The following is a 12,501-nucleotide window of genomic DNA, read 5'->3' as shown; positions in this document are numbered from 1 at the left end:
CCACTTCCAGAAAGTATAACTAACTTTTACATATATGTATACACACAGATTTCAGATATAATGCTGAAGGTGGTGTGAAACTGCTGTAGTGTTTCAAGACTGATGAGAGACATGCAAGTGAATACAGCAGAGGAGAAACACAAGCTCTTTGACTACCTGTACCTTCTTAAGATTAGTATTTTGCTTTTGTAACACTAACAAGTTTAAATGTTTTTCAGTGGTCCTGCACACATGTAATTGGATACAGGCAACATGAACATTTGATGACTGGAACAAGTGGATTTCCCATCTCCTTATCTCCTTAAATCACAGGAGGAAAAAAAGGAAAAACAAAAAAAGAGAGATGAGAAAAAAGACGAAGGAAAAAAAAGACTACAGGAGATCAGCTAGTGTATTTCCTAGCTTTAAGCCTCAGCTGATGGAAAATAACAAGACCTTCCAAAAGGAATTTAATTTATCCAGGTGCTTTACTATCTGGGCAAACAGTAATGAATGTTTTTGTCTCAGAAATTCCAGTAACATCATTATTGCTCTTATACTCTATGAGGTCTTGAAGATTTTTTGTTAATTTGGGGTTCTTTTTGTTAGGCTGCTTCTTTGTGGTCCTTTTGGAGGTGGATTTTGTTTTAGTTTTTGGTTTGTTCTTTTCTTTTTTGGCTTTTTGTGATTTTTGGGATGACCTCAGACCCCTCCACCATCATATTCCCACTCAAAAGAGAGCTATGCCCTATTCGTGACTGCAATATATGGAACTATCAGTGCAGACACTGCAGAACATGAGAATCCAACATCCACATAAACAGCAACTGAAGTCAACATGTTTCAAAAGGTGGCCCTGTGTATGTACAAAACCTAGTAAAAAATAAGTAAACATCTATTCATTTTCCTATTAGCTCCAGTGGTTAAATGCGCCCTGTTAAAATGGTTTAAGATGCCTTGTTACCCCATTCCAAATAACACAGCTGCACAGAAAGCATTAAATAATAAATAAATAACTCCAAAAGCCTTCCATGAGTGAAAGCAAAGATCTAAAAGAAAGTAGTGAGGTTAAGAATGAATGTGTCTTTTAAATGCCATTCTGCCTGTAATATTTCACTCATAAGTGCACCTGTAAGTAATCTACACAATAATACTTACAAAACAAATGCTGACCCAGGACAGCAGATTAGCAAGCAGCAGGGTCTGAGTAGCTGAATATTAAGAGCTACTTCAAAAACAAACTAATGAGTTTCAGGTTACTAGACTAGATTAATGGTGTTGTTACTTAAATGAAATAAAGAATAAGAGTGGGTCAGCAACACTGACAGAAAAATAAAAAAGCATTTTGAAAGTATTTAAGTTAAAAAGACAGAATAATGCAACAGCCACATGGAAGTGCTTCCTAATTTTATTAAGGAATGCCATTAGTACTCTTAGAAGAACTGACACTCCTGTTAACAAATTTTCAGTTTAAGTGAATTCAGTAACAGCTTTGAATGACCTGATTCATCTGAAAACTTCACTAGCCTGACCCAACAGCTGTGGCACAAACCCTGCAAAATTGTAGAGTTATCAAATAGTTTGGGACTCCACACCTTTTCCATACACCTTTAATATTGAGAAACTAACAGAGACCATCAGGTTGATTTTCTAGCCCCACGACTGTCTTGATTTCTATCACAGAGTTTTGTGAATTAGATGGCAAGATAATGCACCATAGATACCATGCAGAGCTATAGTAAAGGGACATTGAAACAGTCATTGGCACCTGTACCTGGGTGGAGGTCATTCACTGAATGGCAAATGTGTCACTGTTTCACAAAATAACTTTGGATCCTTAGTGTCAGATAAAAGGGAACATCAAGGAAGAAGTTCAAGCTCCAGGCATTTAAAAGGAATATGGTGACACAATCCTTTCAGAGGTAACTCGTTTACAGCCTGTAACATTTCCAGAAGACACAGAGTAAAGCAAGAGACAATCAAGCTTGCAGAATGATGGAAGAGCATTCAGAGCATATTGTTGCTTCCTCTTGTTCTCTTGGCTTTAAATTCAATGCAGGATTTTATAGTCCCTTTGCACAAAGAGATTACTATATATTTTCTTCATCATTCTGAAGCAGTCTTTGTCCTATATGTTGTGGATCTGTCTCTCATGGCTTATAGATGACCTTGCTTCAGTGAGATAAAGGCAGCACACCCACCTCAGAGCAAACCATGTCTTAACCACCAGTTCTGAACACAGTGTAGTCCAGGAGTGCTTTTGACTCAGGGCATGGACTAGTGGGGACAGGAAAACCAACTTGCACAGGTAGCACAGGCTCCCTGTCACTCAGAGCAAGCTCAGCTCCAACATACCCTCAGCGAGGCACAGAACAGAGCAGAGGGATAAATAAGATTTGCCACTTCTTTGCAACCCCTCCACCTGAACAAAGCAAGACACATTGGGAGCTGCTGGATTATAAACTGAGGAAGATATCCTCCTTCTGCATCACTCCACTTGATAAAACCAATACTGAGCCACACTTTAGGGACTGTGCAAGGCAAGGATTGATTAATCACATCTGGAGATGAGAAAGAATCCAGGCCATGATGCAGCAGGCAATGTAAAACGTTCCCTGTGAGAAAACACAGCCTGGGAAACTGGCACTCTGCCCTTCTCAAAATCTCAAGTGGTATTCAGGGGCAACCTTATTAGAGGATGCTGCAGTACTTCCACTGTTAAGCAGTCACAAGCACAGCACACTCAGCTCACAAAGTTCATGGTATTAAAATAATAAATTAGAAACACTTGTCTCTCTGCAGAAGTGCCTGCAGCACAGTCTGGGACAAGCAGCAGGAGGCAATGACAGTGCAAGAGAAGGGAACAAACAGCAGGAGAGAAATGTCGAGGCTGTCAAAGGATGCTCCAGATAAACAGAGCTATTCTTGTCATGAACTCACAGGCTGTAGTGTGACATCATTATGAGCCTTTCTACAGGAGCCTTGCCTGTGAAGCTTCTGTCTGACCCTTTCACACAGTGTACAGGTCTCTGTGGTGGAGCCTTCTGTGAGACTTTTTAAAGGTTTCCTTCCATGAGGAAATGAAAATATTTTTTTTCACTGTGCAAGGCATAAATTTCGACTCAATCCCACTTTAAATTCTATCTTGTTACCCATTCTGAACCATGTTAAGCAAATCAACATAGTTCTGAAGTCCACAGCACGGTGTTCTAACTGTAGTATGGTGATTTTCAACTGTGCTCCAGCTGTGTGACTGAATAATGTTCAAAGTCCCTGAGCATACTAGTTAGCACAGCAGTCCTCAAATATCTACTACTTGAACATCAATCAGGTGAGATAGAGAGAGATGTACAATCTAAGAACTTACTCTAACTACACTGACTAAAATTACCATGGCCCTGGAATTCCACTTCAGGTATCTAATATTATAATGTTCTAAAACCTGGGAGTGTTTTACTCTATCCTGTATCAATAAAAGAGTAATTTCTGAACAACTTCAAAAAGAGAAACAAAGTAATTAATAATTCTCAAACACAGCTGATGAATCTTTCACAGTCTCCCCACCATAAACACAGTCACATATTGCTACACATAATACTATTTATAGTATTAAAGGAAAGGGGCAAGGCCCAGAGTGCTTCAATGGCCTCAAAAGGGTTTAGTTTGTAAGCTCATGTTTAGTTTCTAAGAAGTGCCATGTTCTTCACTGATCAGCTTTATACTATTTGGACACTTAAGTACCTATCTCAATGAAGCAAACAGATGGAGGAACTACTGGTAGCTACTTTTTCCAGAAGAAATCAGGAGGCTCATTTTAGCTATCCAATTTTGAAAAACTTATTTCTGAGTTCCCCAAGTGGGATACCAGAGTTTAAACGGTGGAACTGCCAAATAAATCTCCTCAGCATTGAATACTTTTGAGCAGGCTAATTCAGTTGGTAATGAATGTCTGTAATGATGACAAGGGTCCTGATGAAGAACCACTGTGCACTTTACAGGCACAGCCTGTATAACCAACTGATCTGTAGGCAAGTAGCAGACTTTTCTTCAGAGAATCAGGCTTCTTTACATCCAGCTGGAGCCTCTGGTATGAGAAGGCCGTGGGTCACAAGAAAACTGAACAAACATCTCCAATCTTCAAATCCTACCAGACATAACCAAAGAAAAAGACAGGCAACTCCTGGAAACTGAGGACATATGGTAGCCCTAGCCTTGTGAAATGTCTACCAAAGACAACTAGCTTATAATACAAACAGCAATGCTGGTACTTCCACAGAGACAAATTTATAGAATCATAAAATGTTAATGGGTTGGAATGGACCTTATAGAATACCTAGTTCAAATCTTCCCTGCCATGGATAGGGACATCACCCACTGAATCAGGTTGCTCAAGGTCTTATCCAACCTAGTCTTGAACAGTGTCAAGGTGGGAGCATCCACAGCCTCTCTGGGCAACCTGTTCCAGTGTCTCACCACCCTCACAGTAAAGAATTTCTTCCTAATATCTATAACCTAAATTTCTCCTCTTTGAATTTGAGCCCATTACTCCTCGTCCTATCACTACAGCTCTGGATGGAGAGTTCCTCTCCGGCTTCCCCATAGGCCCCTTCAGATACTGGGCACTTGCTGAGGTCTCCACACAACCTCACAGCAACCTCTTCTCCAGCCTGAAAGGCCCAATTTTGTCAGCCTGTCCTCACAGGGCAAGCACTCCAGTCCTCTTATCAACTAAAGCCAGCTTTTTGTTTGGCCGTATTACATACTTAATAATCACTTATTGTATGCCAGAGGGCATAATGTCACAATGAATCAAAGTTCACCCATTAAAATCTCACCTACATGCTCATTCCCTCTTTCTCCCAAAGCAACAGTGTGTCTCAAAGTCCACATCCACACACTGTCAAATACACATTTCTGGCAAGAATACCTTGAGTGCAGCTTTACCTGTTAGCAGGTCTGACCATATTCTGAAGTTTTGAAGAATCAGAGCGAAGCATGACTTTAAAAAAATGTATCATAGTGAAATGAATTTAAACATGCTCTTAAAATGCTAGCTGTAAAAATGCACTGAATTGTTGAAAGTATGCATTCTGTTAAACTCTGCCCTTCCTACAGATCTTACTAGTAAATAAATAACAACAGTTACCTCAATGCAGCAGCTGGTGTCTGTGCCACAACAGAGTAGAAAAGAGCAGAGTCAGTCAGAATTCAGCTGCTATGCCAAAAAGATTTTTATGCAGCTTTAAAATCACGTTATAAAAAGATAAAAATATTTACTGTTTATAATTGTGTCACTGAACAACAAATTGGACCCTACTGAATTAGATTCTGTGCAAACACAGAGTGAAGAAGAGGTGCCTATTCCAAACTGTGTACAAGCCCTTGGAAAAGTCTGTTTTTGGTACAGGTGCTCCATCCTTTAGACACGTAATAAAGTTAATGATGCATATTAATAAAGCTCACCTCTCGGGTCTCAAGAATAGTGTCAAAACCACAATACTGTTGGATAGCTTGGGAAAGCCAAAGAAACCCTGAAAGCTTTGCGGCGCAGAACTGAAGGGCAAGGCTCTAGGGCAAAGCACAGGGCAGGAGCGGGGATCCCAAGGCACATGGGGGATGGATGCCAAGCCGGGGACCCCCTGCCCTAGGGGACAGCCAGGAAATACGGGGCAGCCAGGCGACACCGCAGCGCTCTGCCCGGCCAAGCCGAGGAAAGGCGGCAGCAAACCGGAAAGCACCGACTGAACCCGGAGGGCTCGGGGCTTAAATGACAATCTGGACTGCAGAGCGGGTTAACACAGTACCAAACCGCTGCACTGAGCCCGAAACTCAGCCTGAGCGGGGCGGACACACGGCGCTGTTCCGCAGCTCGGGGGCTCGGCGGAGGCAGGCTCGGGCGGGAGGCAGGCTCGGCTCGGGGCGGGAGGCGCGGCCGCCCCGCTCCCCTCCTTGCCTGCCTGCCTGGGCTGCCGGGCGCGCTGGGGAGGGAGGTACCGTACCGGCGGGCATGAGGCATTCCAGCGGCGTGAACGCTCGCTCCATGGCCCCGCGACACGGGCAGGCACACGCCAAAGGCACGGAGAGCCGGGCGGGACCGGCGCCGGGGGGGGGGGGGGGCAGGCGGGGAGCAGCCGTGTCCCTTCCCGGTCTCCCCGGGGAACGCCTACAACCACACGGCCGCGGCGGCGGCTGCGCCCGCCCTTGCAGGCGACAGGCGGCGGCGCTGCCCGGCTACCTTCGGCCGCGCATCCTCCTACATCCCCCGGCCAGGACCAGGGACCGGCACCGGAATGTGCTCGGCACCAGGACCAGGATGTGCTCGGCACCGGGGCGGCACGGCAAGCCGAGGGAATCGATGGCCGCCACAATCCGTTGCTCGGCCATCAGCGGGAAGGAAAGGCGGGACACGTTGGCAGCGGCGGGGGCCTATGGGCCTGTGCTGAAGGGGCGGGACTAAGGGAAGGCCCCGCCCCCACAGCGCCGGTGCGCGCCTGAGGCGGGAGCGGGCGAGAGGAGCGGGAAGGGACGGGGACAGGAGCGGCAGGGAGGGGTCCGGGAGCTAGCGGAGCAGTACCCGGCCTCTCTGGGCACCTGAGCAGTGCCGAGCCCGGTACAGCGACGCTCAGCCGGGAAGGGCTGAGAGCACCGGCGGCGCTGTACCGAGCGCTTGGCTCGGAGAGAAAGTCCTGAAATGGCTTTCAGCCCATGGAAACCGGAGGGAAATAAAAACTGTCCCACGAGTGCTCGTGGCCTCGCATGCCGCCTGTGTGCCGGCGCCCTCGGGATGCAGGGAAAGCCGTGCCGGAGGGCCGGCAGCAGCCCAGCTCTGCTGTCCCTGTGCCCTTCCAGCTCGCCCGGAATGATGCGGCATTCCTAGGTGCCGCTTAAGTTTCAATTAATATCGTTTCAATAAAATCACAAAACTTGTTAAATTCGTAGTTTCTCGTCGCTCAGAACTCTTAATTAGGGGCGTAAATCATCGGCGTTAGTCATCTTCAGGTATAAAATGGGCAACACTGCTAAGTTCCAGTTTGCTCTGGTAGCATAGTGGGGCAAGTTTTGACCCCTCAAATGTGTCAGTAATGTATTTCCCCCTGCTGGAGCGGCCTCTGTCCCTGCAGGTACCCCTGTTCGGCCGCTCCATCAGGGACAGCGCGGCACGGCCTCGCCCCCAGCGGCGTTGCCGGCTCCCGGCCGCACGGAGCTGAGCTCTCCCGGGAGCCGGAGGGAGCGCAGCGGCTCGGGGCCCCGCAGCAGAGGGCAGCAGAGGAGCGCCGCTCCCTCCCTCCATGTCTCCCACCTCTCTCTATTCCCTCCATCCCGTCCGTACGTCCATCCGCCCGCCGTCCCTGTCGCGCGGCTCGCATCGGCCGAGGGAGTCCGCAGAGCCCCTCACCACGATGCTGTCTGGGCGTGCCCGGCCCCGCGGGGTGGGACGAGACGGGAGGGCAAGGTCTCCTTTCTCCTTCTGGAGAAAGCATCAGCGAGTCCGTGGGCTGGATGCTCACAGGGGTATTTTCCAACCTTATAATTTTGTGATTGCCTGTCAGTGAGGGTTTCCAGTCAAATCGGAGGGAAATGGGACCAACACGTCAGCCCACTCTTCAGTCCATCCTGTTAGTCTGAACTTCACACTTAGATCAACATGATTTGAGTGACAGGCCACATTTTTAGGACAAGGGGGAGTGGTTCCAACCTGAAACAGGGCCGGTGTAGATTGGATATTAGGAAGAAACTCTGTGGATTTACAGTGTGGTGAGGCAGTGGTATAGGTTGCCCAGAGCAGTTGTGGATGCCCCAGCTCCGGGATTGTTCAAGGCCAGGCTGGTTGAGGCTCTGAGCAGCCTGATCTAGTAGAAGGTGTCCCTGCCCACAAAAGGGGGATTGAAATTATCTAGATGACCTTGAAGGTCCATTCCAATCCATACCATTCCAGGATTCTGTGGTTGCCACTTTGACTGTGGGTGCACCTAGATGACCTTGAAGGTCCATTCCAAGCCATACCATTCCAGGATTCTGTGGTTACCACTATGACTGTGGGTGACCTTTGGTTTAACAGTGCAAGCACCAAACCTTTGCTTGGACCTTTCAGATAAGCTGCCCTGCCACCTACAAGAGACTACATTGTATAAGCAATTCTGGTTCACAAAGACTGATAGAGGTTTAGAAGTATTGGAGGCATTCATGCCTTGGCAATGAGAGAAATGAGAGATTATTGTGAAACAAGGAAAAGATATTAAGGGCATCAAAAGATTACTGTTGTTTACACTTTAGAAATAAAAAATGGTTTGTTACGCTTTTGTGCCATTTAAAATTTTATTTCCTCTCCATTGAGGACTTGAACTTCAAAGGCTCTTAGGACACTGGTATCGTCTCAGTGTCCTTCTTCAAGCTGGTTAAAAACAAACAGCATTAGGAAGAAGCTGCTTGCTGTCTTTTCCAAGAATGGAGACCATCTGGGGGCTACCATGCAGTTGGTCAATGCTCTCTTCTTCTTAATTATATTCTCTTCCACTCTGTCTCCCCACCCTGCTTCCTTTCAATTTTGACAGGCACTTTTCAGTTGCCTTTTAATATTATTAAACCTTCTCCAGGACAGCTTGTTTTTCTTCTTCAGTATCTTTCAGTGTCTCTGTCATTTTTCTTTTTTTTATTGCTCTTGAGGGGGTACCATCTGTTACAAAGAGTTGCTGATAAGCAGGTTCTTATGCATGAGAAGAGTCACACTTGCTTGGAGGGAAGGTCCAATTCAGTCAGGGCCCTGTTCCTGGTAGGGTTCATTTACAAGTCTTTCTCCTCCTGTTTCCCTCTTCAATTTCTTTTTTCTTAGTTTATTTTTTAACTGTAAATGCAACAGTTTCCATCTCTCCATTCCCTTCATGTCCCAGAAGATGCTTTTTCCACCTCTGTCACATCTGGGCTTCCAGGCAATCCTTTACCAGCCACGGCTGCAAAAAAGTAATTGTACCTCTCTCTGCTAATCATAGTAATGCATGATTCATCACAAAAGCATTGCAGAGAGAAATCAGTCTTGAGAGACCAGGCTGGTACTAGTGTGCTTTAAATCTTTTCAAGATGAGCTAGGGTCTACAAGGTAAGGCAAACTGCCAGCCCACTGCACAATTAGGCAAAGGGCAAACAAGGCAGACACTTCTTCTCTCCCTGAACCCAGTTGTTCTTTCACTGCTCTTTCCTTCAGATACAAATCTCTCATCCAGAGTATAAAGCTCTTTTTCAGAATCAGCTTCACAGGAATAGCTTTAGTAGATGCTATAATGCACTGATTTTGAAGGCAGGACCTGACAGCTATTTAATACTGTTTATCAGAGCCTAACAAAGGTATCTAGTAGAGGAAATGTAGAGAGCAAAATTAATAACTCCATGCAGACTGGCACGTTGTCTTATGGATAGTCCCTTAAGAACACTGAGCAGTCAGGAGGCTGATTTGCTGGTTTGAAAAATAAGCACATTCAACTCCTTTTTGCACTTTACATGTGTGCTAGGACATCCATTGAATTATCCTGTGAAAGGCTACCATTTAATAAACTTGGTGATATTTTTCTTGTCACACATGAGAGATTCCTCAGCAAATATTACACCTGTTTTTCCAGGTAGCATATAGATTGAGCAATACTTTTTTCCTCTAGCTGGATCTCAAACTAAACCTTTTTCCCTGTTCTTTTCCTCTGGTTGTACATGTCTGCATTACTTTGCAAGGCTTGCAGAACAGCGTACAGAAAGGCTATTCAAAAAAGACATCCCTGGAGCACAGATATTGTGCTTTGATTACCACTGTCTCCTCTGATTAGCTAAAAGGAGGGCAAGTGACCTCAACCCCAATTGAGAAAATAAACAGGCAAGCAGACGTAGTTCCTGAGTGACAGATGGGGCTGTCTGACAGAGAAAGTTTCAGAATGACAGGCAGGAAAGGTTGAGGAAGTGTTCACACCCTTTAAAGTTCCTCTGGTAGCTAAGAGGCCAGTCATGCCTCTCACCTGAGATATTATCCACTAAGTTTTTACAGGCTTGGTGACTGGACTGCACAGAGAGAAAATGCAATTTATATATATTACTGTATACATTTACATATCTAAAAGCTTGTTCCTAGCAGACTCCAGATAGCCTTCTCTTCTTCAAGAAAACTATGCTGAGAAGTGTCAGTTGGGCAGCTTCTGTGGAACAGTTATGTTACTGGCGCTGCTTTTCAGCACCACTAAAGCTGATCAGGTGGGAAGGGTTGAAGAGTGATTAAGAGGGCAGCAGCTTCTATTTACTCGCAACATCTCCTGGAACTTAGCAAGGAAGGAAAAGGGAAGTCGAATTGCTAGGGGATTTACACAACAGGGCTAAAGCCTGCAGTGTTTGTTGTTCTTCCTTAGGATGATCAATCTCTCTGTGTCCCGGTACAGATACACCACTGAGGCTAACTTGTAGTAGCATTAGTTGCTCTCGGAATTTTTTTCCTTCTTTCAGATAGACTAATCTAATTGAGACTGAAAGATTTAGAGGTATTTGGGGACTTTGTCCAGCAAAATGACAGTACATGTCTCTAGAATTCACAGCACAATGCCTCTCTCCCAGACAAAAGTCAAATAGGCCTAGTAATGACAGACATGATCATTTAATGCTCAATTTTTTGTCCCCTCCCTTCTTACATTTTTCACCAAAATGAGATTCATATCTCTGTGCTTGACTGTAAGTACTTTAGGTTCTGCTTAAGGGCCATGGCAGATTTCACTAATTGGCATTCTGAAGCCTTTTGATTGGAAATTTTGTAGAATCAAAACTACCCAGGTACCTCCAGAGGTCCGTCTAGGTCTGAAACAAGCTGCTTGTAAAGTAGGGGGCATTTGTTCCTCCAGCTACTCTAATTTTATTGCTAAAAGAGAACAGTCTGTACAAGGCTGGCAATCAGGATTCATGGAATATGTAAATGTTAAGAATACTTTCTTCTTCTCCCCACAGCTTAGCTTTATACTAAAGGGAATCCAGAGTTAAAACTAGCAAGCTGGGATGGTTCATTCTGGTGCCTATTCCAGCATTTATGCAGAATAATAATGTTGAGAATGTTTAGCTAACTCAGCTGTCTGATTGTCTGTACATCCCTAAGTGCTTGATAATTCAAAAAATGCAGGCATAAGTAGATAAATGGGATGCTTTATTATAGACATTATATCCTTGCAGTTCTCCTGTGCCAGCAATTTAAGTTCTCACAACCTTCTCAAAACTCAAACACCAATTTGAAAGGTACAGTCATTGAGGGGAAAAAAATGCAACCTGCAAACACAGGCAGACAGATTCTAACACATATACTCGTTAAGTCCAGGTTCTGTAACAATTAATGGAGTAAACTTAACATTTGGTTTTTTTCAAGTCGTGAAGAGTTTATGAAACTGCAAAAATATATCATGTAAGTGCAATCTGTTTCTGAAATGGTATAGAGAAGGCTGGAGATAAAACATATTAATTATTTTAGGCCACAGAGTACAGCAGAAGAAAATAGTGAAATAATCCTGTGGCTTACCAGGCAAGACACTGCATTCAGAAGACTTGGGTTTTAATCCTGTCTCTACTACTGGCATGTGTAGACATAACCAAACCCCATGGATCCATAGCCTGTAGTGTATATAATGGCTTAGAAATTAACTTAGCTTTGAAGAGATCTAGCTCATAGGATTCTATGCCTTTGTTGCCTCATCTATAGAATGGCATCAATAAGGTATACCCATACTTTTAAATCAGCCTAAGATCAACAGCCAAATACAAATGATTTTGTATTACTAATGACTAGACAGATGGCATTTGTTTAAGAATCAATTCTATACAAATTTAGAAGAAGATTTATTATGATAATCAACAATATTCTGTCATGAAGATGGATGAAAGATAAACTTTGGAAAGAGGATTGTGTCTTGAAGTGATAACTTTTAGAAATAACATTTGCATCAAATCAGCTGCTATCAAGACACTATGGACAGCAGTAAGCAGAGATTGTGCAGGCTAATACCTATGATTATATTCTTGACTTCATCAGGTCAGGAGACAGTGGATTCTTGAGATGATAGGCAAGCTGTTTGACTAACCTGGCAAGGAATTCCTGGGAGACCTTGGCTGTGGTGACCTGGCAGCACAAGAAGAATTTAATAGGAGCAATCCAGTAATTTGCTGCACTCTATTCTGCCTGGAAGAATTGTCCTTTTTTGACTGACATGTACAGGAACCTCCACTGTCTTACCAGAACTTTGATTGTTTTATTGGTGTGCGACAACCAGTGTGGAGAACCACTCCACAGATTCCTCTCAGGCTCTTTTCTCTAGCATAGCTTAATTTCTATTGTAGGTGCATTCCACAACACTAAAAAAAGGCTGTGTTGTTAGTTCTTGATGTCTTTACCCTGAGTTTTGTTAACTCTTCTACAAACAGCTTTCTCAGTAGGTGACCCAACGAAGCAGCATTTGGGAAATGAGTATTGTGTGCTTGGACTGGGTGTGAGGTGTGATTAATACTGTCCTGGGTCATTGG

General features: G+C 44.5%; 1 protein-coding gene across 3 annotated transcripts in view; it reads right to left on the bottom strand.

The window, feature by feature from the left end:
- The window catches only part of TPK1 (thiamin pyrophosphokinase 1), a 305,721-nt gene extending 299,386 nt beyond the window's left edge, over positions 1–6,335 (bottom strand). For all 3 annotated transcript variants that reach the window (XM_064704990.1, XM_064704992.1, XM_064704993.1), the window contains exon 1: positions 5,979–6,335. In XM_064704990.1, coding sequence (XP_064561060.1) covers positions 5,979–6,021 — 43 coding nt within the window. In that variant the 5' untranslated portion in view covers positions 6,022–6,335. The remainder of the gene's footprint in view (positions 1–5,978) is intronic.
- Positions 6,336–12,501: the final 6,166 nt, after the last annotated feature.

The sequence above is a fragment of the Zonotrichia leucophrys genome, chromosome 2 (assembly GCF_028769735.1).
Source record: "Zonotrichia leucophrys gambelii isolate GWCS_2022_RI chromosome 2, RI_Zleu_2.0, whole genome shotgun sequence".
Taxonomy (NCBI): Eukaryota; Metazoa; Chordata; class Aves; order Passeriformes; family Passerellidae; genus Zonotrichia; species Zonotrichia leucophrys.
Note: the sequence above shows the minus strand (reverse complement) of the source record. Positions and strands in the feature narration are given on the sequence as shown.